The sequence below is a fragment of the Limanda limanda genome, chromosome 15, assembly GCF_963576545.1.
Source record: "Limanda limanda chromosome 15, fLimLim1.1, whole genome shotgun sequence".
In the NCBI taxonomy this organism is placed as follows: domain Eukaryota; kingdom Metazoa; phylum Chordata; class Actinopteri; order Pleuronectiformes; family Pleuronectidae; genus Limanda; species Limanda limanda.
The window spans coordinates 20,667,113-20,689,687 of record NC_083650.1 but is presented as its reverse complement, the minus strand read 5'-3'; the positions used below and the strand labels follow the sequence as shown (position 1 = coordinate 20,689,687).

Genomic DNA, 22,575 nt, shown 5'->3' with positions numbered 1-22,575 from the left:
ACAGTTTTCCTGACAGAAAATAAAACTGTGACAATCAAAAGTGAAAACATTTTTGGGATATGTCCTCTTCTGTCTCTAAAATATCTTGGTACAGTTTGTGATGTTCTTGTAGCACAATGTAAAATGTCAATATATTATCCGCTCTAAGGCCATTACAGATACTCTGCTCCTGTGTGACCTCTGAGTGATACTCACCAGAGAGGAAGCGTCGTCTATAACCGCCTGGTCATTGTCGTCTTTGTCTCCCAGCAGCCACTCTGTCAGTGCGAGGACGCCGGCGGGAACCTCCCCCCACAGCTCGAACAGCCGACACAGGAGGCCCAGGCCCCGGTCCAGAGCTACAGGAGGACACACTGACACACCGGCCGTTTCTGAGGACAGACAAGACAACTTATTTATCGAGTCTGCAAACACTGTTTTACACTCAAGACTCAACCAGAGTACAACCAGAATATGAGTGAACAGTAAACAAGTATGTTGAGAGATCATAAATCATGGGTGGAACAAGAGGATAATATGGATTGTTAGCAACTGTATCTGTTATTATTTGGCCATTTAGTCCAATGTTATGCTTTTCAAATCTAATATAAAACTAAATATTTTTTTGTTTGTCTGGTCATGATACACCTGTATATTGATTTTTGTGAAGACCGGTCAATGTGAACACGTTCCAGGGGTCTCGGGGGGAACCGTTGAGCCATTTTTCCACGCCCATTGAAAATTCCTTCAGAATACGTACATTTTCACCACTTTCTAACTTTCTGCAAATTTTGGTAAGAACTTGAGCATGGTAAAGCCCTCAAAAAGCCAATTAATTTGCCTGAATAATAATAATAATAATAATCCTTACAACTTCAATAGGGCCTTGCCTGACCTTTGATGTCAGTGCTCGGGCCCTAATGAAGTGTCAGATCGGATGGGTTGACCTTGTTCTGTTATTAGCATTATCAACCTGTTTAAACAGGTTAGGTCTAATTTATGCTCAATGTTAGATACATACAGTGAAACTGACATAGTCTCTACTCTGCGTTCATTTTGTACATATTTGCGCACGTCTACTGAAAGCTTACGGATATGAACGAAACAGAGCAGTACCACAGGAAATGATAGGGGGCAGTGTAGCCACCAGTTCAGGTGAGACCATTATAAAGACAGGAAGAAGACATTTCAACAATGGTTTTGTTTAGGAGACTTTGAGAGACTTTGCGAATTGGTGAGAAACTTCACGCATTTACTTCGCTCTATGTATTTCATGGAATGACTGACCACCACAACCTGACTGCCTTGACCTCTTCCTTATGAGGGACATTATGGCAACCATAGATTTATATATAAAGACTAGATGTACACGTTCGACGGAGCCGGACGTCCGCACAGGTCCGCACAGCTCCATCTTGCTAGGGGGCATCTCGCTCAACCATAACATTGTGTTGGTAGTGGTAAATAACCATAACTTGCTCAATTTTCAACCGATTTTTAAACGGTTTGGTTCGTTATAAACGTCAGAGATGAAGATATGACACTGCATAAATTATTCATTTTTTTTTAGAAAATAACATAATTATTCATAAGTATGCAGTGTCATAGCTTCATCTCTGACGTTTATAACAAACCAAATCGTTTAAAAATCGGTTGAAAATTGAGCAAGTTATGGTTGTTTACCACTACCAACACAATGCTATGGGTGAGCGAGATGCCCCGTAGCAAGATGGCCGCCATGTGCGGACGTTCGTCTCCGTTGGCCAGCAACGCAGACGAGACATCTAGCCTTTATAAATTATATCTATGATCGCAACCTCCTACACTGTCGTCATGTTTACGTAGTCAGACACTCTGGACACTGTGCTGCCCTCTACTGGATGTATAGCTTAGCAACCCTGCCTATGTAAAGGACACACGGAAGTATGAGGGCGGACTTAATGCCAAAACTGATTGAGTTAACCATGAGGGAGGAATGTGAGTCCCCAGGGTTTTAACTGTCTGTCTAATAACCTTATGTATTCAAAATCAAAGTCATGTAAAGGAATCAGACTAGAGATTAAAAGAATCTGGTTACCGGCGTAACATTTCTGGAAAAGAATGCCAATTACTCAGCTATATACACTGTCCACAGGTTTCTCAACAGCAGTGCATGTGAATGACATAATCCGTGCACATGGAGTATCGTGTGATGCGGTGGCATGAAAGGAAAAACCATTACTTGTACTGTTGTCTCCCTCTATCCAAAATAATTAAATCCCAAGTCTGACAAACTGAAAACTGAAATAAATAATTCTAAATAACTCCAGTTTCCAACGCTGAACAGTGCACTATTTGTCAAATTCTAAAGGATTCGCAGGCTAAAGGAAAATGTGCGTGCATGCATGTCACTCTGCCACAAGTCCCAGAGCAGGGAACAAACAGAGCAGTCTGTGGGATTATCAACTGTGAAATATAAACACCAGGTTCGATTCATAAAGAGAGATCTGATTACTCAACACCTGCCCAGAAACATAATCCCCACTCAAAAACCTCTCATTGTGGGCATGTAGCGATGATTGAATGATGCAGAGCTGATGGTGTGTTCCAAACTTATTTTGAACGAGTGCACATGTGTCTTCTCTGGGCTCATAGAAGCAAAATACTGTGCACGTTTCACCAATACACACATGCACGCACAGTCAGAGCAAATGTTCCACTTCCTGTTTATGTGTTCATGAATGGATGGATGGACTGTGCTATACAAATGAAATTTGATTGATGACTGTGTCAATGTCTTGCTATTTGAAGTCCTGTGTTTTCACACTGCGTGTACACACACACACACACACACACACACACACACACACACACACACACACACACACACACACACACACACACACACACACACACACACACACACACACACACACACACACACACACACACACACACACACACACACAGTGTTAGTGTTGTAGAAGTGTGAGACACACTTCAAAAGGGGAAACATAAAGTTCAACTCCATTTAACATCACCAGTTGTCCTCGCAGCAACTATCTGACAGAGGTGTGTGTGTGTGTGTGTGTGTGTGTGTGTGTGTGTGTGTTTGTGTGTGTGTGAGAGAGAGAGCTGTTCTCCCACCTTTACCATTCTCACCAGAGCTGACACCCAGATAACACCAGAAACTTCAAAAGGCTTCGAGAGCCACTAGCCAAAACACTACCACCATGGGAAGAGAGGAGGGAGGGAGGGAGGAGGTACTGTATATAGACCCCATCAGCACACATACAGTGTAAAACACACAAACACGAACAGGGTCGGGAACCCGGATTGTTTTCCGTCTTCAGAGAGGAGGCGTAAAACCAGAGCCGAGCCCGACGTCTGAGCGGAGAGGGAAACCTGCTCTGTGAACATTAGAGGCTGTTGATTGTACCGTATTAGAGGAGCTTTAAGAGTTTAGGAGCTTGAGTGACAAATTCCTTTCTTTACCAAGAAGCCGCCTCTCCCTGGGACGGCCCTTCCTCTGATGTCAAGCCTTTACAGAATCCTACCCCCCCCCCCCCCCCCCCCGGAATAGGAAATTTTAGCTGCATCCAATTTATCTACTTTTCTACAGAGGTTTTACACGTTGCTTAACGCGATTTCCCTCCTCGAGCTGTCGCTGCAAAATGCTCCGTTTCTCAAGGGGATTGTCTTTCACTCTGTTCCTGGTGTGAAGCATATGAGTGTGTGTGTGTGTGTGTGTGTGTGTACGTGTGTGTATGAACGTTGTCCTATGTTGTTTTGAGTATTGATTTTGAATAAACTTGTCTCTGTATATGACAATATCACTGCCAGTTGGTGAGTGAATGTGTTTGAGAATGGTAGGGTGAGGCTGTGTGTGTGTGTGTGTGTGTGTGTGTTTGTGTGTGTGTGTCTGTGGGTGTGTTTGTGTGTGTGTGGGTGTGCAGTTGGCATCCCCTGGCACACTCTTCATCCACTGGCACTCATTTGAGCTGGGCAGGGCAGGAGCGAGAGGGAAAAACTTAACCCCGTGCCACTTGAGGAAACAGAAAAACAGTTGAACCATTCTGAAGAGTTTTTTGTTTTTTACTGAACTAAGATCTTTGGTTGCCTTGTTCCAGACGGTGGAAACTAAGTTTTTATAAAGAGCTTTATATGTAAATCGGCATCTTGAAGCACAACCAGGCCTTCACCAGGCCCACACTATCACCTTTATTGAGGAAGTGTACATGATGCAATGAAAGCAGCCCAATGTGCCACAGCTACCTCTTATGTGGACAGAAAACCACAAAACAAAATAAAGAGTCTACAGGCAAGTGAGCAGAGTGTGTGATGCTGTAGGCACAGCAGTGCGTTCTGCTACATGCTAACATGGAAGTGTGTTTACATTTTTAAAAAGGCTTAAACTGCACACAAGAAGAAAATGGCCTAAAACAATTAACAATTTCTTCCCTCTGTGTGTAAGCCTTATCTACTGCAGTTTACTTTTTCTTTGGATTGGGCCACAAACTGGGTGAGGGTCAGAGGTAGGGACGGGAATCGGCAGGGACCTCCCGATACGATACTATCACGATACTTAGGTGGCGATACGATATGTATTGCGATTCTGTGGGTATTGCGATTCTGTAAGTATTGCGATTCGATATTACGATTTCCTGAAATTTCTTTTGGTTATTTTTTTTTTTTAAATACTGGACCATGGAAAAATGTTGAATCATACCTTCAAATACAACACAGTCAAATTCACTTAGAGCTTTTCAAGTTATAGCCCCTGTCAACTGCACACAAACTGACAGATTAAGAAATGTATGCCACTTAGGCTACTTTTTAACAATAATTTTTTATTTTTTTAAATCGATTCGGGAGGCAGCATGGCGATTTAAAATCGTCATTCACAAGAATCGCGATTTAGAACTGAATCGATTTTTTCCCCCATCCCTTGTCAGAGGTGAGACTGGGGCTGTGCTGGGCGGACTTCCCTAGAGGACTTGAAGGTGCTTGTGGAGACGAGGATGCTTAACACACTTTGGACCATCATGGGGAACATCTAACATCCCCTCCACGAGCTGCTAAACGACTTTCTGCAGAAAACGTCATCAGTTTTGACAAAGAACACGACAGGAAGTCTTGGCTGCACAATGATTCTCCTGTGGTTTGGATGAGGAGATGGTTTACTGCTCACCTGGACATTGCCTCATATCGGTTACATGTATCTGATTGATGAGACCTTTCAAGCTTTGCTCTCTATATAGTAGATCATATTACCTCCATTGCACGTGCAGCATGTAGTATAGATAAAGTTCTTTCTTTAGTCTCAGTTTTTGATTCTTTTCTTAACTGCATCGCATCGTTATTTCCTCATTGTTTTGTGATTTATTGGAGGTTATTGTGGGTTTTATTGCCTTTTTTAAAATTGAGAAGCAGCTGCTGCACCACCGCCATTTCCCTTTGGTTTTTATCAAGTTCTCTTTCTCTCTCTATCTGTCCGTCTATACAGAGGGATGTCAGTGGGGGTGTAGGGCTGTCAGGACGGTGAAATGAGAGAAATCCAAAGCACTTCCCGCCCCCGCACTCATTCCCGCTACTGGTGTCATCATGTTCACTGTAGAGGGAGTTAATTCCTCTGCTCAGCCACCCACATCTAAAGGATTTGGGGTTGGAAGCCCTCCCCCTATCTCCCCCCCCCCCCCCCCTCCAACTGACTGTTAAGCAGGGGGTAAGGGGGCACCCATCCCACCTGGGCTGTAAACTTCAGCCGGACCACCGTATGGGTCTCTACGCTACACCTGCCCTGTCCCACAGTGACGTCTTTATTCCATACAGCCTGGACAAAGACGGTCTGTCAAATGAGGGGCCCACAGAGATCTGCATGCCCAGGGTTTAATCTGTGATCAGATGAGGGGGGGGGGCTGGGTATTGGTGCTTCTAACATGTATTTAATCATACATACGACTTCCTTTGTCTGAATAGTCTGAACACAAGCCTCAAAACAATATAAAACAACCAAGAGTCGACAAAGACAAGACTTTCACCCAACGATAGGAAAAGACCCGCAACATTAACACACACACACACACACACACACACACAAACACACACAGTTGTTACAGGCTTGACAGTGGAGCCGAGACACCAGGAAGTGCTGGTGTGAGATAGAGAGAGGTGTGAAATAAAAACAGACACTTTACAGCCCTGACTTCCTCTGTAGACTGAGAACAACAACAACAATAACGGGAAACAATAACACGACAAATAGCACCAAAACTAAGCAGAGTGGTGAGCATTAACACAAAAGTCTACTGTTGCAGCGCTTATCATTGAGTCCAGACTGTGCCTCTTGAAGGATCATATACAAGTCAATAGAAACCGGAGGGTGGAAGTCTCCTGTCTGTCTCTGTCATGAAAACTCAGCCAGACTTCAAACGTACTCATTCAATTCCCTGTTTCACGCGGATTGTAAATTGTGTGGTTTGAATTTAAATACCTTTTCAGATATGGAAGAAAAAAACACTGTTGGTTTCACCTGTCTGTTAATATGTATCCTAATGTGGGTCAATCCTATATAATAATGGATCCTACAAATCCAATTGCTTCTTTCCCATTGGTCTTTTGTTATTTGTATTCATTAGATGCCAGTTATTATATCTTTACAAATAAGTAAACGCACATTTAAATGCTGTGCTCATATACATCATTTATAGTTTTTTTGTTAAATGTTTATTTATTCATCCACACAGCTTTTATGAATGACAAGTTAAAGTAATAGGAAGCAGCTAAAAATTAATCACATTTTTTTTATTTTGTCCCAAACATAGGCTGTATATATTAAATAGACCGGGGGCAGAGGCTGACAACTTGTACCAAAGACGTAATTTAAAGCTAGAGTCTGTGCAGTAGTGATCAGCGGGTGGAGAAGCCCCCATATTTTATAGCATCGAATAACTAATTAAAACCAAACTTAGTGAGAAATGACCACTTCAACATACATCAGTGTAATAGAAACTAAAATGACAGAGCCATCTTTGAGAAAAGTTTTAGTTTTTATTTGGTCCCATTTGCTAACCTGGCAGGCGTATGGCCCATACTGCAGCCAGCCACCAGGGGCTGATTGAGACGCTGTTTTTCGTGATTTTCTGTGTGTGAATCTTTTGACTGACAAAGTCTGAGCTGAATCTACAATGAGATCTGGGTCTGACTGCGTTTGTTTCACAGTAACACAGGAAGCACAACGAGTCTGCCTCCGCTTGACACGTCTGGACTGAGAACCGGCTTCACAGAGATGTTCTGCACTCCTGTTATCTTCAAATCACATCACAGTCAAGTATCACAACCTGCTGCTTTACACAGTAAACACACTTCTCCAACACAGCCTGCAGCCACCGGTCATTACTGAGACATGTGATTTTGTTTCACACCAAATCATTAAAATCTCATTTCCCCACGCTGCCGTTTGAGTGAAACCTGCGAAAAACACCACTTGTGTTTGTGCGTTTTCACTGGACAGTGAAATAACAGCTTTTTATTCCAACAGGAAAGTTGAGAGCTGAAAATCCACACTCCAGCAGCACCAAGTACCTTCAGTTGTACATCTATGTAAATGAGTGATAGACAACAGGTCGTGGTGTGTTTAGTGAGTGTCCTTCAGCTTCGTCAGGTCATAGGCTTCCATTCATCGCTGCAGGTGAACGAACTGGGGGAAAGGACACAGGATCATACAGTGAGCCAGGGAGGTTGCTTCAGGCGAGCCAGCTGATAATGGTTCACTGAGGCTGCCCTGGAAAATATGGACACGTCAGCAGAGTGTGTGAGGCCACAAAAGAGAGCTGAACGCTACTTCGTATTTATTTGTATTGTTTGCATAGTTTAAAAAATAGGAAATAAGCTCATGAGAAGACAGACTGATTCCACTCTCACATTTGTATGATGAATGTGAAATAGTCGGCAGGCTGTTAGCTTAGCACAAAGACTGGAGACAAAAAAACAACAGACGTCACCAAAGTGAACAAAAGGGAAAGGTTTTGGTTATATTTGCTATGTATTATATCAATAAATTGTAATTTACATTTTTTATTGAACAGGCATGTCCTTTAATGTTCCTGTGGCGAGATTTGTTTTCTAACTTAAGACAGTGTGCTGAGAAAAGAAAATTGTTTACCAAACTTCAATTGGTGCCATACAAATAAATTAGATATAATAACTTCTTAACTTTAATTTGAACAAACTTTCATCTGAGTATTATCAGTGGAAGTATTTTTTTGTAGTTATACGTAATAGTTTTCTCTTTACAGTTTGTTAACTGAAAGCTTTAGTAGTCCTGGTAGATTGTTTTGATGCCCCCCTGTTTACACTCTTTATGCTAAGCTATGCTAACCAAATTGTCGCTAAAGCTTCAAAATTTGCAGAGACATCTAAATGGTACAAATCTAACTCTCTCAATATCAAGCATGTTATATCTAAATTAGTACACCTCTTTTTTTGTTGATCATGGTGAATATTTGAGTGATAATGTGACGATGGCTTGTGGTAAAGAAGTGGGGGCTGATATTTCAGTAGACACATGTCAGGGGGGTCTGTTGTGTGTGAATTCCTGTTCCATTAATAGCAGCTATCAGTTAATCTTGTGTTACACTATAAACTATCTTCAATATTTAATAGTCAATTGGAAATAATGTAATAATTTTGTTATTGCAATATTTTGGGTACAGAGGCACATGGGGCTGTTCATTATATATATTTATATAATTTAATTGTTAGAGTCCACGATTTACTTGACCTGATAAGTATATATCAAATGAGTGTTGTTTGAATTGTCAGGTCTGTAGGGTGTACGTCTCATTACTGTCATGTTTTGTTCAATTTTGTTTAATAAAGCTCCCTATGTTTTTAATCAAAGTGGGGGATAACAGTGCAGTTCAACGTCCTTTGACTTTTGTCTCCCCTAACCACATTTCTAATCACTGCCTTCTTATCACATGTCGTCCGATCCAAATCCCTCTGTGCTCTATATATAAAGTGATCCCTCTGTTCCTGCCTCGACTCGGTCACGGTGCTGGAGGTCCAGTGAGGGTGAGCGGAGTTTGATTTCAGACCCAATTACTCTGGAGGTATTTGAGAGGGGGGGGCGGCGGCAGTGATGGTGATGCTGGTGGGGGAGGTTGGAGGGGGAGTGTGGGGGTGTTGGAGGGCAGGATGGGGTTAAATTAGATTTGCTCTTCCTGCCCAGGACAATGACTCCACTGTGGCTCACGGCTCTGGGAAGAAGAGACTTCACTGACCTGATGTGAATGTGCCCAGATTTCTCTCCCACATTGATTAAACAGGTTTAATTGTATTATAACTCATTTAAATTGTAAGTACAGAACTTTAAGTGTAAAAGGAAATTAATCTATTTTAAGTAATTTTTAGCAGTTTATTAATGGAAATGCGAGTCTTGCTCTAATTCATCAATGAAATTAATTAATCAGATACATTTTTAACCAGGGACAACTTTTTTTGGAAGAACAGTTTAACATTTTGGGAAGATTTATCCACTTTTTTTTTGCTGTAAAGCAGATAAGACATCAAACAAATGGTTATAATGTATACTGGGTTCATGTACCACAGCATCAACATGTCTCTCTGCTGTCCAGCTAGCTAGACTATAATCACATGATTAACACAACAATGAGTTTAAACATTTGAATTTCTATATATTTCTTGTCTTTCTAAAAGAGGAGGGTTTCTATTTTGCATGACCGTTTGTGTCTATGAGTGTTTTGCAAAAGCCGTCTCTGTTCTCACATCTCTGGCTGTCCTCCATATCAAAGGGCCAGGAGTCGTCGCCTGCATCTGAAGCAGCTAACACCTCCGATACTTGACTCTGCAACGGCAGGTCATAAAACACACACACACACGCGCGCGCACACACACACACACTACATAGCCCTCCGAGCAGACTGCCTGGCTGGCCTGAAGGGGACGGGAAAGATACACACAAACAAACAAACACACACGCACGCTTACGCATGCACACGCACACACACACACACACACACACACACACACACACACACAGTTGTTTTTCCACTGGCACAGCACCACACTATAGCTATGATTTAACAACATGCTGCATTACTCTATTTCTGTTTCCTCGACACTCTGACACCAGCAGGTAACTATGCTGACCAAAGATATTATACAGGTCAACAAGAGAGACACACACCAGGTGTCTGCAACGGTGGGAGTGAACTAAACCACTGCAACAGCCGAGCGCATGAAAACAAAACCGACATTTGACCAGGAGTTTGTAAAGTAAGTTCAGCTGAGCTAAAAAAAGACTAAACAATAATACCCCATTTCTCCCAAAAGTTATAAAATACACCCAACAACAACTTGATCTCTATATCAAACTCAGATGGAAAAGGGAATAAGTGCTAAAACGGAAGAGGAAGGATAGATTTGAGTTTTCTCTCGTTCGTGTCCTCTTAATGTAAATGGAACTTTTTCAGTGACGACATTTTAACATGTCACTGGAGGAAATGCAAAGGTGTTAGGGTTAAAACCAACCACACGATTGATGGCCGAATTCCATATAGCTTGAGTTCCAGGGTGTTGTTTTTGTGCTGCCACACTGTGAAGACTTTCTGGGACTTGTGCGAGATTTCCTGCAAAGGTTTTAAGTTCCTAGGAAAAGTGTCTGCAGTGGAACGCAGCTCTAGATCTGTTCTCCTGGTGACAGCAGTAAGTGCATTCTTAAAGACAAGATGACTGCATGACATTTTTTTCCATAGCTCAACAAGAACCAAAACGCTCCCCACTCACTGTTCTGTATTTAATTTTAGAACATCGCTTGAGTTTAAGTTTTAAAAGTAGTATGATGAAATATTTTTCCAGTGAAGGATTTTTAATTGTACTTTTCAACAGTCACTCGGATGTGAGTTCTTTGGGGTTTTTCTGTCGTTTTTCATTAAGATGAAGAACTCTACTTTACTGGCCAACTCATTCATTCATTTGATTCAAGACAATTTACCGTTACTTTTCTTCATTCTGCGCTGTGCACACATTCCTGCAGTGTGTGCGGCACGTGTTGAAATAAACTAGGAATTCTGTGCAATTTTCATGGTCAGTTTGGAGGTTGGAGTAAGTTTTTGAGCGGCTTGGCTGGAGGGTGAACGGCCACACAAAAGAATAGAGACAAACACTCACACTCATTACCCAGAGTGCATCCAGGAGGAAATGTAGGCGGGTTTACGGTAAGTAACACACACACACCACGCCTCCTACACACAGAGAAACACTGTAATCTCCAAATGAACAGTGGATATGGACAAAGGAGGATAGCCCACTCGATTCTATACACACACACACACACACACACATCCTTTCATTCATTTCTTGGAGACATACTCAAACCTTAACTATAACGTTTACTTGCCTTACTCGAAGCTTAACACGTACCCACCTTCAATTTTATGCTTACATTCTGAGGACCAGCCGTTGCCAGTCCCACACACACATACGGACACCCAGTGTGTTATCATGTCTATTGTGTTCTCTTCCTGTTGTAGAGAAACCTTCTCCATCTTAGTCATGTTGTCGAGCTTTTATCAGATTTTAACTGAGAGCTTATCTGAAGCTGTCTGGCCTTATGTACATAAATACACACACATAAACACACGCACGCACACGCACAAAAACAGAGTCCATTTCAGGCTTCAGCTGAAACGAGCTGGAGTTGAGTCTTCCCCCATGACTCTGCCCTCCCGTCCATAAACAGCGTTTCCATGTGGGGCTGCAGAGACTTTAGAGGAGATGTTTTTCTATCTTGTGTTATGTTATGAGATACTATCAGTACCAACAGACACAATAAGGGTGGTGCAGGGAGTAAAACTACCAAAATACAGGAAGTGAGTGTGGTGACGACAGGAAGTAGCACTGTGGCTGTTTGTAGGGGGACACTTGATAGGTGGCAGCTTTATGTTCTCTAAGAAGGACGCAGAGAACTGTGAGGGTCCAGTCACTGGTGTCTGAATACCTGAGGTATTTGTGAGTTAGGCTGGGCAACATATCATTCTTCAGAGAACTGACCTCAGACATTCTCAGAAAAGATATACATCTGCACATGCACACACACACAAGTTTGTACAGCATTGGCATAATGCATTCCCTAGCCCCAAACCCTTAACCTAAACTAAACCTAATTCTAACCCTAACCCTAAAAAGCAGTCATAACCCCCAAACAGTCCATTAAAGGGGGGTCACAAAGTGAGGACCGGCCCAAATGTCCTCACTTTCCCAAAATGTCCTCAGTCCGTTGGTTGTACACTCAACCCTGGTCCTCACAAAGATAGCTGTACAAGAGCACACACACCCAAACACACAGAAACACACAAACACCCTTACACTCTTACACTCTTGTGTCCCATCTGCCAAACTAGAATTAGCGCCCTTCATTACAGGAATTCTTTACCAGCCTTTGCTCGAAATGATGTCATCAACCGCTTTCAACATCAGCATGTGTTTGTGGTGTTTTTTATATTGGTGTGTGTCTATTTAATCATACAAGGGAGTGTGTGTGTGTGTATTTCATTGCAATATCACTCTGCACTGACTCTGCTGTGTTTGTATCTGAGTCAGTGTGCATGTGAACCCCCGAGGAAGCAAATGTGAACATGGGTGTGTTACCATGGTTGTGTACAGGTCTGACAAGGTGTATTTACGCATGATTTATAAGCCTACGTGTGTGTGTGTGTGTGCGTGTGCACAATCATCTCCAATCTGAGCAGTGAGTGTGTACCTTTACTGAGCAGAGGTGCTGGTACATTAGTTATGAAATCAGAGGCTGAATCTCGGACTTCATGGTCTTCATCCTGCAGCAAAGTGAACAGACTCCTCCACAGAGAAACTGTAGTAAACAGACCTGAAATACACACAGACAAACACACACACACACACACACGTGTCTTACTTTGATTCTGTGTTCCAGACCAACATATTTTCAGAAAATTACTTAAAATGTATATTTTGCAACAGAGGTTGGACTTGTTATCATTTGCCTTTTCATCAGAGCATTTATCGTAACTGCACCAGAGTTGGACATCGTGTTAAGTTGTGTTACGTTGAATTGCGATGTGCGACGTTGTGTTTTGTTCAATCGCATTTGAGACTCACCCAGTGGCAGATGAGGGTTGGTCAGCAGAGCTTCTGTGCAGTTGACCAACACCTTGGCGGCCATCAGCTTCACCTCCATCGGCTGCTCCTCACTGCAGCATGAGCACACCAGCGCCCCCCACTGAGCAAAACAAGACATTGCACTTGCAACCTAGAAATCAAGATCAAAACAGACATTTTTTTATAGATTAATAACAATAACCCTTTGGCTTTTAAATGTATCGATCTAGATTCCACTGCGATGCATCAAAGATGAATGAATGATGACACCCACTTTGTGAACATTTCTGGTAAAAAAATTATACGATCAACAGCATTTATCTCTCAGAGGTGCTTTTGCAAGACAGTTGGCTAGGCATCTTAGTGGTCGTGGGAACTGCAGTACTGAGTTTGGTGTGATTTGGACAAGCTAACATTAAAACATATTTAATAAACTGGCGACTAGTGATCTGTAGCAGTCAGTGGGGTGGGGGCAGCGGGCATTTACAGGTGCAGACCTCGGTTATGGCAACAACATTGATAGAATTACTTCCTGTTTGTCAAACTTTCATTGTTGCTGAGCTTCACTGAACATTGAAGCTGCTCCTATGGTCTTTAGAGGCTGAAAGAAACTACCCAGAACAACAAAAATACTGGAGAAGCAGGTCCCAAAAAAAGCCAAATAACATTATTAAGAACATGAAGGGCATGTCTCTTTCCTTTTAGAAAAAAACAAATTCTCAGTCAAACAATCATGGTAGAAGCACATGTGGAGCTAATAACAGTGATAATGGCTGTTTCAGTAATTATTGCAATTCAATGTAATTGCTTGTGCTATAAGTGGCACCTACTATTGAAAGTTAAAAAGTGTGTTGAGATAAAAGGTGTGTTCCCTCCTCATCTTGATTCACCGTGTAATGACTCTTCAGCCCTTGAGTGAGGGCAACGAGTAGAATGCTAAGCTACTAGCTGCAACCAAAATGAAGCAGCATGGCTGTCGGCTGCTTGTGACAACTCTCACATCATTCTTGTGCATTTCTGTATCTCAAGTCAGTTCAAACTCTATAGGAATATCAACAGATTCCTGTGTGTGTGGTCAGAAATGATTAAAGCATACATGTTAATCATTCTTTACCTTTGGGTCAGAGTTCACCAGTTGAGACATCAGGGTCAGGGCAGCGCATTGGAGCTCCACACTGAAACACAAAGTCAAACACGTTCAATGTCTAAATATTCAACTTAATCAGCTTATTATCTGTTGCCCTTCACAGATGGGAAGTTGTTTTCTTAACTCTTAACTGAAATAGGGACAGGGTGCAAAGTAATTTTCATAAATATTTTGTATAAAATTGACCATTATCAATGTAGTGGATCATGAAGGTTCTTAGCTTCACTATTCAATCCATTACATTGGAGATTTATTTACGTAATTTTGGTTGCTTAATATTACAGCTGTCAAGCTGCTATCAAACCTGCAATGAACTCCAGATAACCTCCTGAAATTATCTGGAGGGGCGGTATGTGAGAACAGGAATAAACGAGTCAGTTGCTGTGAGTTTCTATTGCCTAGCGGGATGCATTACAGCAGGGAAACCTTCAGAGGTTTTTAAAACCCACAGACTTGTAACTGAAAAGAAATTTAAGAAAACAAATATCGGGATGAAAAAAGAGCTGCCATGTACGTCACTACAGACAAATCTGTAAACTTGGAAAGACACCGAGATTTGAGTGTTTTAAGTTATAAGGGCCAACACCAGTGTTGATGTGCTGTCAACAGAGGTCTAGTATTGCATGCAAAGGTTCTGGAAGTTATTGATCACATAATCTGTGTACTGCTTCGTCACATAATCAACCTGCCTCGTCTGCAGCACGAAACATTTCCTAGAAGCCTAACCCGTCTAACCTGCTGGTTGTGAGTCCACCAGTTCATCACTGCTGTTAATGTGTGAAACAGGAGAGCAACTGCTGCCTTCTGTCTGTGTGAAGACCGACCATATGAAAGCTCCCCAAAACTAAAACTCTTGATCATCCCCAGGTGGCAGAATAAATCATACATCCCACCTCCTCCCTGTTAGTAGAGTGACAGAAATGACAAACTAAGGTACACATAAAATTACATTTTCTCAATGATTGTTTTCTGTCATTTTAGGTAGTAACTATCACAGTGAGGATGGTTTAATTTCCCTTTTCTCCAGTAAGCTTAGTTTTAATAATTTATTTGAATCTATAAAATTTAAGTGAAACGTCATGGTTAACAGCTTAGACTGACACACGATTGGTCAAGCACGTGTATCTGTGGAATCTTGATACCACGGCTCCATCCTCAATCGCTATTCTGTAGACTCTGGCTCCAAATGCACAAAATAGTAGAATTTATATCCAAGATATTTTTGCTTCCTTTCTGAATTGTGTGAGAACCCGGAGATCCCTCTGTAATCACAGACTATAGTTAAAACAAGTGACCTATCGCCTATATAAAACAATGCCTTTTAGTGGTCATTTACAAGGTGCCCACACATGAGTAATCCGGGTAAACGGGTCACAACAACTGCATGACTGGGTGACACTTACCCAGTGGTTCAGCTCACATTAACCGCGCTGGGATCAGATCGGGACATTAAACATAAGGCCTATCAGGTCTGGGTCAGGCTCGGTTACCATTGATATTTCTGACAGAAAAAATGCAGCCGTACACTGGCAAACATAACACTCCAGTGTGGTCAACTACACAAATATCACTCAACTGTATTGACTTACAATCCACAAAAGAAGTGTGCTGGTACTCACCAGTGCATTATGGATCACAATAGCACCAGTGCCATTCAATCACATGGCAGACAAGGGCAGCCAGCAACCCAATCTCCTCCCTGCCTGGCTCTAATCAAAACCCTGGGGCAACTCCAAAGGGAAAGTGGATCCCTGGGTCCAGAGATTGTGACCAGGAAAAGGCTTTACAGGGCTAAAAGCCTTTGTAATCCAATCCTCATTCAGGTCTGTATTCTCTTGTCGGGGTGAGAATAGTACAGCAGTGGCTTGTCAAGGAAGGTGTGTGTGTCTGTCAAAGGGTTTACAGTACAAGCACACACACACACACACACAAACACTGGAACGGTTCGAGCCAAATCGGTTTGTGGTAAGAGAGGGCCTGGGACTCAGGAACTTGTAAGCTCTCACTGGAGTAATAGTGGGAGCCTGGCATTTGAAACTAATTTAGGAATAATGTTTTGATGACAGGCTCTCAGAGCAGAAAGATCAGCTTTCATCCACATTTTCAGTTCTCTGTTTGCCTACTTTTAAAAACTTCAAGTCTCTCTGACTGGATATGCATGAACGACTCCAGGCAGTCGGGTGCAGCGAGGGAACCTGTGTGTCTCTCCTCCATGGACTGTGGCTCTGAATGGATGCCTGACAATCCACCTGACACAACAGAGTGAGGGCTCATTCACAAACCACAGGGAGCCAGAACAAAAAACAGCAAATGGAGAACGTGGTTGCATCATGTTTGTCTGTAGTACAATGTCAAATAAATAAATTAACAATATAAAGCTCTTTATGTTATCTGTAAGTCACCTGTTGCTGCTGTCCTCCTCCTCCTCCTCCTCCCCTACATCTCACTCTTCATTAACTACACATTTCCTTACCTGACCATCTCTTGCTGCTATAACACTTAAAACTTAGAAATATCCAAAACTAACTGGACAATGAAGATTAACTGGATAACAAATCATGCTAGGTGGACTGATGGACTGTTCGGCTTTCCCATGTGTGTTTTCTCTGTTTTGACAGTATCTTGGTACCCACTGTACAGAATCTCCTCTGGAATTTTTTTTATTTTCATCTGGATTGAGAAAACGCCCAAGGTCAGAGTTTAATCATTAGGATTCAGGTAGCCACCTTGCATGGGCCATGCAGTCCCATTGACTTTTAGCCAAGTTAGTAGTGTGGCACTGGCAGCGTTGCTTGATCCACAACTTTGGTCCAGATTGCAAATCTGTCTAACTGCAGGATGCCATGATATCCAGTCCATCATTAATGCAAGATACATTTCAATGAAAGTACCCTCCATAGCTTTGTGTTGAACTTCAGAGACGTAAATAGGCATGATGCAGTTAAAAAAAAAAAAAGCTATTTCATTTTAGAACTTTTAAAAATAGAGTTAATGAGACATTAAAAGACTTTTGAACTCATACCCCATTTTGATGTGATTTGATACAAAAAAAATCTCAAGGTACTTTTTGTATAGTTACTAAAAGATTGAAACCTTATGGATGAGGCCTATAAGCAGACCTGGAATAACACTAATCTTCTGATTCAGAGGAAACCTTATATTATTATAATAAAATAACTTTGGGATAATGAAGGATATTTGACCAGGAAACGTGTGTGTTGTCTGACCTGTGAACAGAGTTTTGAGCCAGAGTGAGGAGGTGCAGAAGAACCTCTTCCTGGGACAAAGTCTGAGCACCATCCCGCCACAGGAGTTCACCACTGGAGCTGAACACACACAGCACCTGAAGGACCTGAGAGGAGGATGGAGAGGCAGAGAGAAAGAGAATGTCACAGGAGTAAGAGATACTAAATAAGTGACTGATTTAGCTGCACACACAGACACACACTCGGAGCTACTGGTGGGGGGAAGTTCTTCAGCGCCATCCATCCACACAGCTTTGGTGTCCTCTCTGCAGCAGGCTGGCAAGTTGCCCCAAAGCGTATTTTTACCACACCGGTCAGATCCTCCCTACGCACACCCTAACCACGGGTACACAGCTGCCTCACTCTCTCTCTCTCACACACGCAAATACATACACACACACACGATTATATGCATGTACTCAGACGACTACATTCAGGCCTAGAAACGAGTGTATGACTGAGGGCATATTCAAGCTCCCAATTCTCTCCATCTGCCCATCAGGTGGGAACACAGTCCTTGTGTTCTCTATACATCTTCCAGCTTAACCCCCCGAACTTGACTTTCTTTGTCCGTTACCCATCGCTGCGCCCCCCCCCCCCTCCTCTCCATCCTTCCCATACTGTTTTCTTTGCCCGGTCACTCCTCCAGAGAGGGAGGCAGCTGACCGAGTCCGAGGAGGAAAAGACTTGTTTTCCACCGCGTGAGACCCCTGTTAAAAACACACATCCAGCCGAGAACACATGTTGACATTCCTGCTGCATATCTCAATGATTATTATTTCTTTCTCGCTTCCAACCTGTTATTAGAGCTGTAAAATAAAGCTTGCTTTACAGGAACTGTGTGGGCGGAGAGCAGGGTGAGCGGGTGTATTCAGTGTCTGTGTGTAAACAACTGTATGTGTGTGTGTGTGTGTGTGTGTGTGTGTGTGTGTGTGTGTGTGTGTGTGTGTGTGTGACTATATATTTGTGCATGTAAGGATAAGACAAGGTGGCCAAGTAAGCTAGCTAATGTGTCTCTTGTTCTGATGGTTCTGTCAATCTATAAACAATCATCATTAAGTTTAAGAAACAAGTAGCAGAGTTGCTCTTTGACTATGTAGAGAATTTCAAAGCTGCACTCATAATTTTTTTTATGTTATCAATGGATCATACAACTTTATGGGATGTCAAAAGGGCTGCTTAATGGTGACACACCCACAGAGAGTTATCAACAAACTGTGAAGGGCTATGAAACATCTTAAAGGTCTTTGTTTTAGTTTTGGTTTTGGGGCCCACAAACTCTCCACTTCAGTGTGCTGGACCTGGATTCATCTGTCAGATGGCCAGAAATGAATGTTACCGCTCTGGATGTGTAAAGAGACCAAAGTTTGCCAACAGATATAACAACTTAATAACGCGATACCATGTAAACATTGTGCTTTTAATTTGTTCCGCTGCCCCCAAGTGGCCTATAAAACCCATTAATGCAGACACAAGGCGCTGCACTTGTCCGTTTTTCCTACTGTTGGACACCGGTGGTTTGGAAATGTTCTGTTGCAGCAACAAGTAGTGTCCAATATCTGCAGCAGCCCATTGTAATTTTCCGGGTGGCTATGGTGGTCATACTGTTTGTATCAGACAATATTTCTTCCCTGCATAGCTAAAAATGTTTTATCTACCTCCAATTTTGAACTATTGAGGGTATTATATCATTTAACAGCCCTGCCCAGGATTTTCACCGTTTATCCGTCCATCTGTCTGTCAGGTATTCAGCCGCCAAACGTCGAGGAACAGACACATAAACAAAAAGCTACGAAGGCTCTACCCAGCTTGCACTGCAGTCTAACACTAAATCTTTCTGTCTTTTTGAGCAGACTGCCTCAAGGTGCTTTTCGCTGGTATCTTGTCTTAAAGCAGCTCCTCAAACAATGGAAGGGGTTTTGACCAAAAACCAGGGGCTGCAAGAAGAAATTTCACTACATGACTTTGAATTAACAGAAGTTAAACTCAAAATGTTGAAGAAACCAGGGAGAAAAAAACAACAGACTACATGCTGCATAATATTAGGTCAATTTGTTCGACTTTGCAAACTTTTATTGTCTTCAGCACCCAAGTGCCGGTTTACATGCTACCAGGTAGTCTGATATACATCAACCTGAAATTCACTTTACCCGCACATGTATCCTAACACTGCTTCAGAGTTTAGTTCAGCATTAAGGGTTTCCCACAATTAATCATGTTCTACTGGATTACACCAGTCCAGCTGTTGGTGGTAATGTCTCTATAAACCACTTTTATGACCAACAATAAGCAAAAAGAAATCAGGTCACCCTCGAGCCTTTGCTCTTCTAGCATTGGGGAAAGGCGTTTCTCTCAGTGAAGCACATTTTCCAACATTCTGTTTAATATTAATGATTTAATGATTAAAATACACTGTTTGAATTAGGCTGGGTTATGTTTGAACAGTGTGACCACTCAATACTAGAATAATGATGTCTCTTTATTTTCTACATGGAGCATCAGGTGCTGACGATGAATTCCCCCTGGACTTCAGCTTAAGCTTGAGTAGCTTACCACTATCTGTTTTTCTTAGAATGTGATTATAAAGACTTTTTTATTACATTTTTTTATTAATCAGCTCAATCCATTAGTGTTAACCCTAGACACTTTAACTCATGAGGCTACCATTAGCGTAAACCTAATTTGCTTTATATTTGATCTGTGTTTCAGATATGACTAAACCCAGTCTAACAGGCTGCCATCTTTCCTGTCAGTCTCCTGTGTGTGTCATTTGTGAAATGTTTTCAATATGGACTGACGATGACATCATGAGCAGAGGAAGAGACCAACACTAGGTCCTTGCCCGACTCCCATTATGCTTCAGCTGAATTCGTGGCGAGTTATGGCAACTTGCCCGTTAGGTCGGCGTGTCCTTGGTGGAGGGGAGGCTCCACTTAACAGGGCCGACACTCTAAACATTAACTGCCGGCCTGTAAAGCGGTGCCTGGTGAACAGGCACACAACAAATGTCTGAAGCAGCAGCATGCAAACGCACACACAGTCCCAGCGGTGGTGACTCGGCTCTGGAGGAGTGTTAACGACAGGAGTAACAGGGAAGGACAGAGAAGGTCTGCAGGCGGCCCCGGCCCAACTTTATGAACGCACTGAAATACGACCTTCTGTCCCCAGAACAGGATATAGGCTGCATTTTCCCTTCCAAAACTCATTAGAGTGGAAGCCTCCCAAACCCTCTCAGGAGTGTATGTCAGAGAGAAAGAGACAGAGAGTATGAAAGAGTCACTACCAGAGTGCTTGGCGTGTCCCCTGCTGCCGATTATCCTCTCACGCAAGCCTCGGCCAGATGGATTTGGATATTTTACCAATTCATAGCAAATGTCAGTGTGGTGCAGTGAAAATGTGATGAATAAGAAAAACTAGGGCTGGGCAAGTTAACTCGTTTGAATCGAGTTAACTCAAGTGATGAGTTAACTCGATTAATTATTTTATCTCGCATTAACTTAGGTTTGATTATTTATTGTTTTATTGTGAAAGTCAGGCTTTTATTTTGTGAAAGTCTGTTGCTGACTGCTGCAGAACAGGAAAAAAGAAAATAATTGGCGGATAAACAATCGAGTTAACTCATCACTTGAGTTAACTCGATTAAAACGAGTTAACTTGCCCAGCCCTAAGAAAAACCTTTTGTTTCTGGAAAGGCTTCAACTTGTGTGTGTGTGTGTGTGATGACAGGACTCAGTTTATGGCCTTTTACAAACTCAGACAGACACACACGTGCATAAATTAGTGATTACACACACACACTTAGTCCTATAAAACAACCAGACATATATACAGACTCTCGAACAAAGACACAACAAATAAATGCACCTCTCATAATGTTTTTTGCGTGTGAATGTGTGTGTGGTCCCACCTTGGCCAGACACTGGGGGTGTGTCTCGTGAAGAGCCATGCCGGTCAGGTTGGACAGGGTGGTCTCCTCCAGCCACTGATGTCTCCTCTCCTTGTCCTCCTCCTCCTCCTCCTCTTCCTCTTCCTCCTGCAGCCTCCTCAGGAGCCCCTGCAGCGCCAGCTCCCTCACCTCGTACTGTGGAAACTGCAGCAGGCATGTCAGGAGCTGCGTGGTCAGCTGAGGAGCCCTCCAGAGCTCAGGGATCTCCATGCTGGCGCTGAGGGCCACCCGGACCAGACTGAGCAGGTACTGGGTGCTGCCAGGCCCGAGGGTGATAGAGGAGGGATCAGAGAGGACCAGGTCTGAGTCCATCAGGATGGAGAGAGTCCTCTGACGGAGCTCGTCAACCTGTGAATCTGAAAAGCAGGAAATGTCATGTTAGCTGACATGATATTTTAACTGATTATTGCAACTGCGTGCGGTCAGTGTGGGATTGTTAGAAAAATTTGAATAGAAATGTATTTTTAGAGGATTTAAGTCTTGAATCTTTTGCCAAGCCTCCTGTATTTTCTCTGTTAATACACTGCATGTCGTTAAAATAGTTGGTTTATGTTGATAGCATAAAACTACAGGTGATGACAAGTTCTAATGCTGCAAACACCAAGGCTCATAGCTGAATCGAAGGCCAAAACAAAGAGGCTACATCCATACTACTATGTTTTTGTTTAAAATTGCATCAAGTCTGCTATGGATTCACCTACACTACCACACTACTCCAAAGCTTTAGAGCCGAAAACTGAGGACTTCGTATATGCTACTGCCCCTATTTTGGTTTGACACTGACACGCACATGCCCAGTGTACACGAGTAGTCACGTGATTTCCATTTTTAGCCATAGTAGTATGGACAGGGACTGATACTGAGCCAAAATCCTTTGTATGGACATCGCTTTAACTAAAAAATGCTGAAGATATAATAGTATGTAGCCTGAGATAAGGTTATTAAGGCAGAAAGTCTCTACTTAATATATATACATATATATATAAATATATAAAAATCCCTTAATAAGATACTAAATGCTGTGACCCATTGTTCATTCATGTTGTTGAGGATCAGTGAGATAAAAAGTCTATAAAAACTGTCTCTATTATTTTTTTCCCCACATGGGTCACAGGGCAAAA

The 22,575-nt window shown here is 42.4% G+C and overlaps 1 protein-coding gene across 1 annotated transcript in view; it reads right to left on the bottom strand.

Annotated features, from left to right (window-relative positions):
* Window positions 1-22,575, bottom strand: part of thada (THADA armadillo repeat containing) — a 110,074-nt gene that overhangs the window by 2,163 nt on the left and 85,336 nt on the right. The window contains exons 32-37 of the mRNA XM_061087843.1: window positions 21,416-21,810; window positions 17,491-17,615; window positions 14,231-14,291; window positions 13,117-13,267; window positions 12,743-12,865; window positions 196-371 (exon numbers count right to left, since the gene is read on the bottom strand). Coding sequence (XP_060943826.1) covers window positions 196-371; window positions 12,743-12,865; window positions 13,117-13,267; window positions 14,231-14,291; window positions 17,491-17,615; window positions 21,416-21,810 — 1,031 coding nt within the window. The remainder of the gene's footprint in view (window positions 1-195; window positions 372-12,742; window positions 12,866-13,116; window positions 13,268-14,230; window positions 14,292-17,490; window positions 17,616-21,415; window positions 21,811-22,575) is intronic.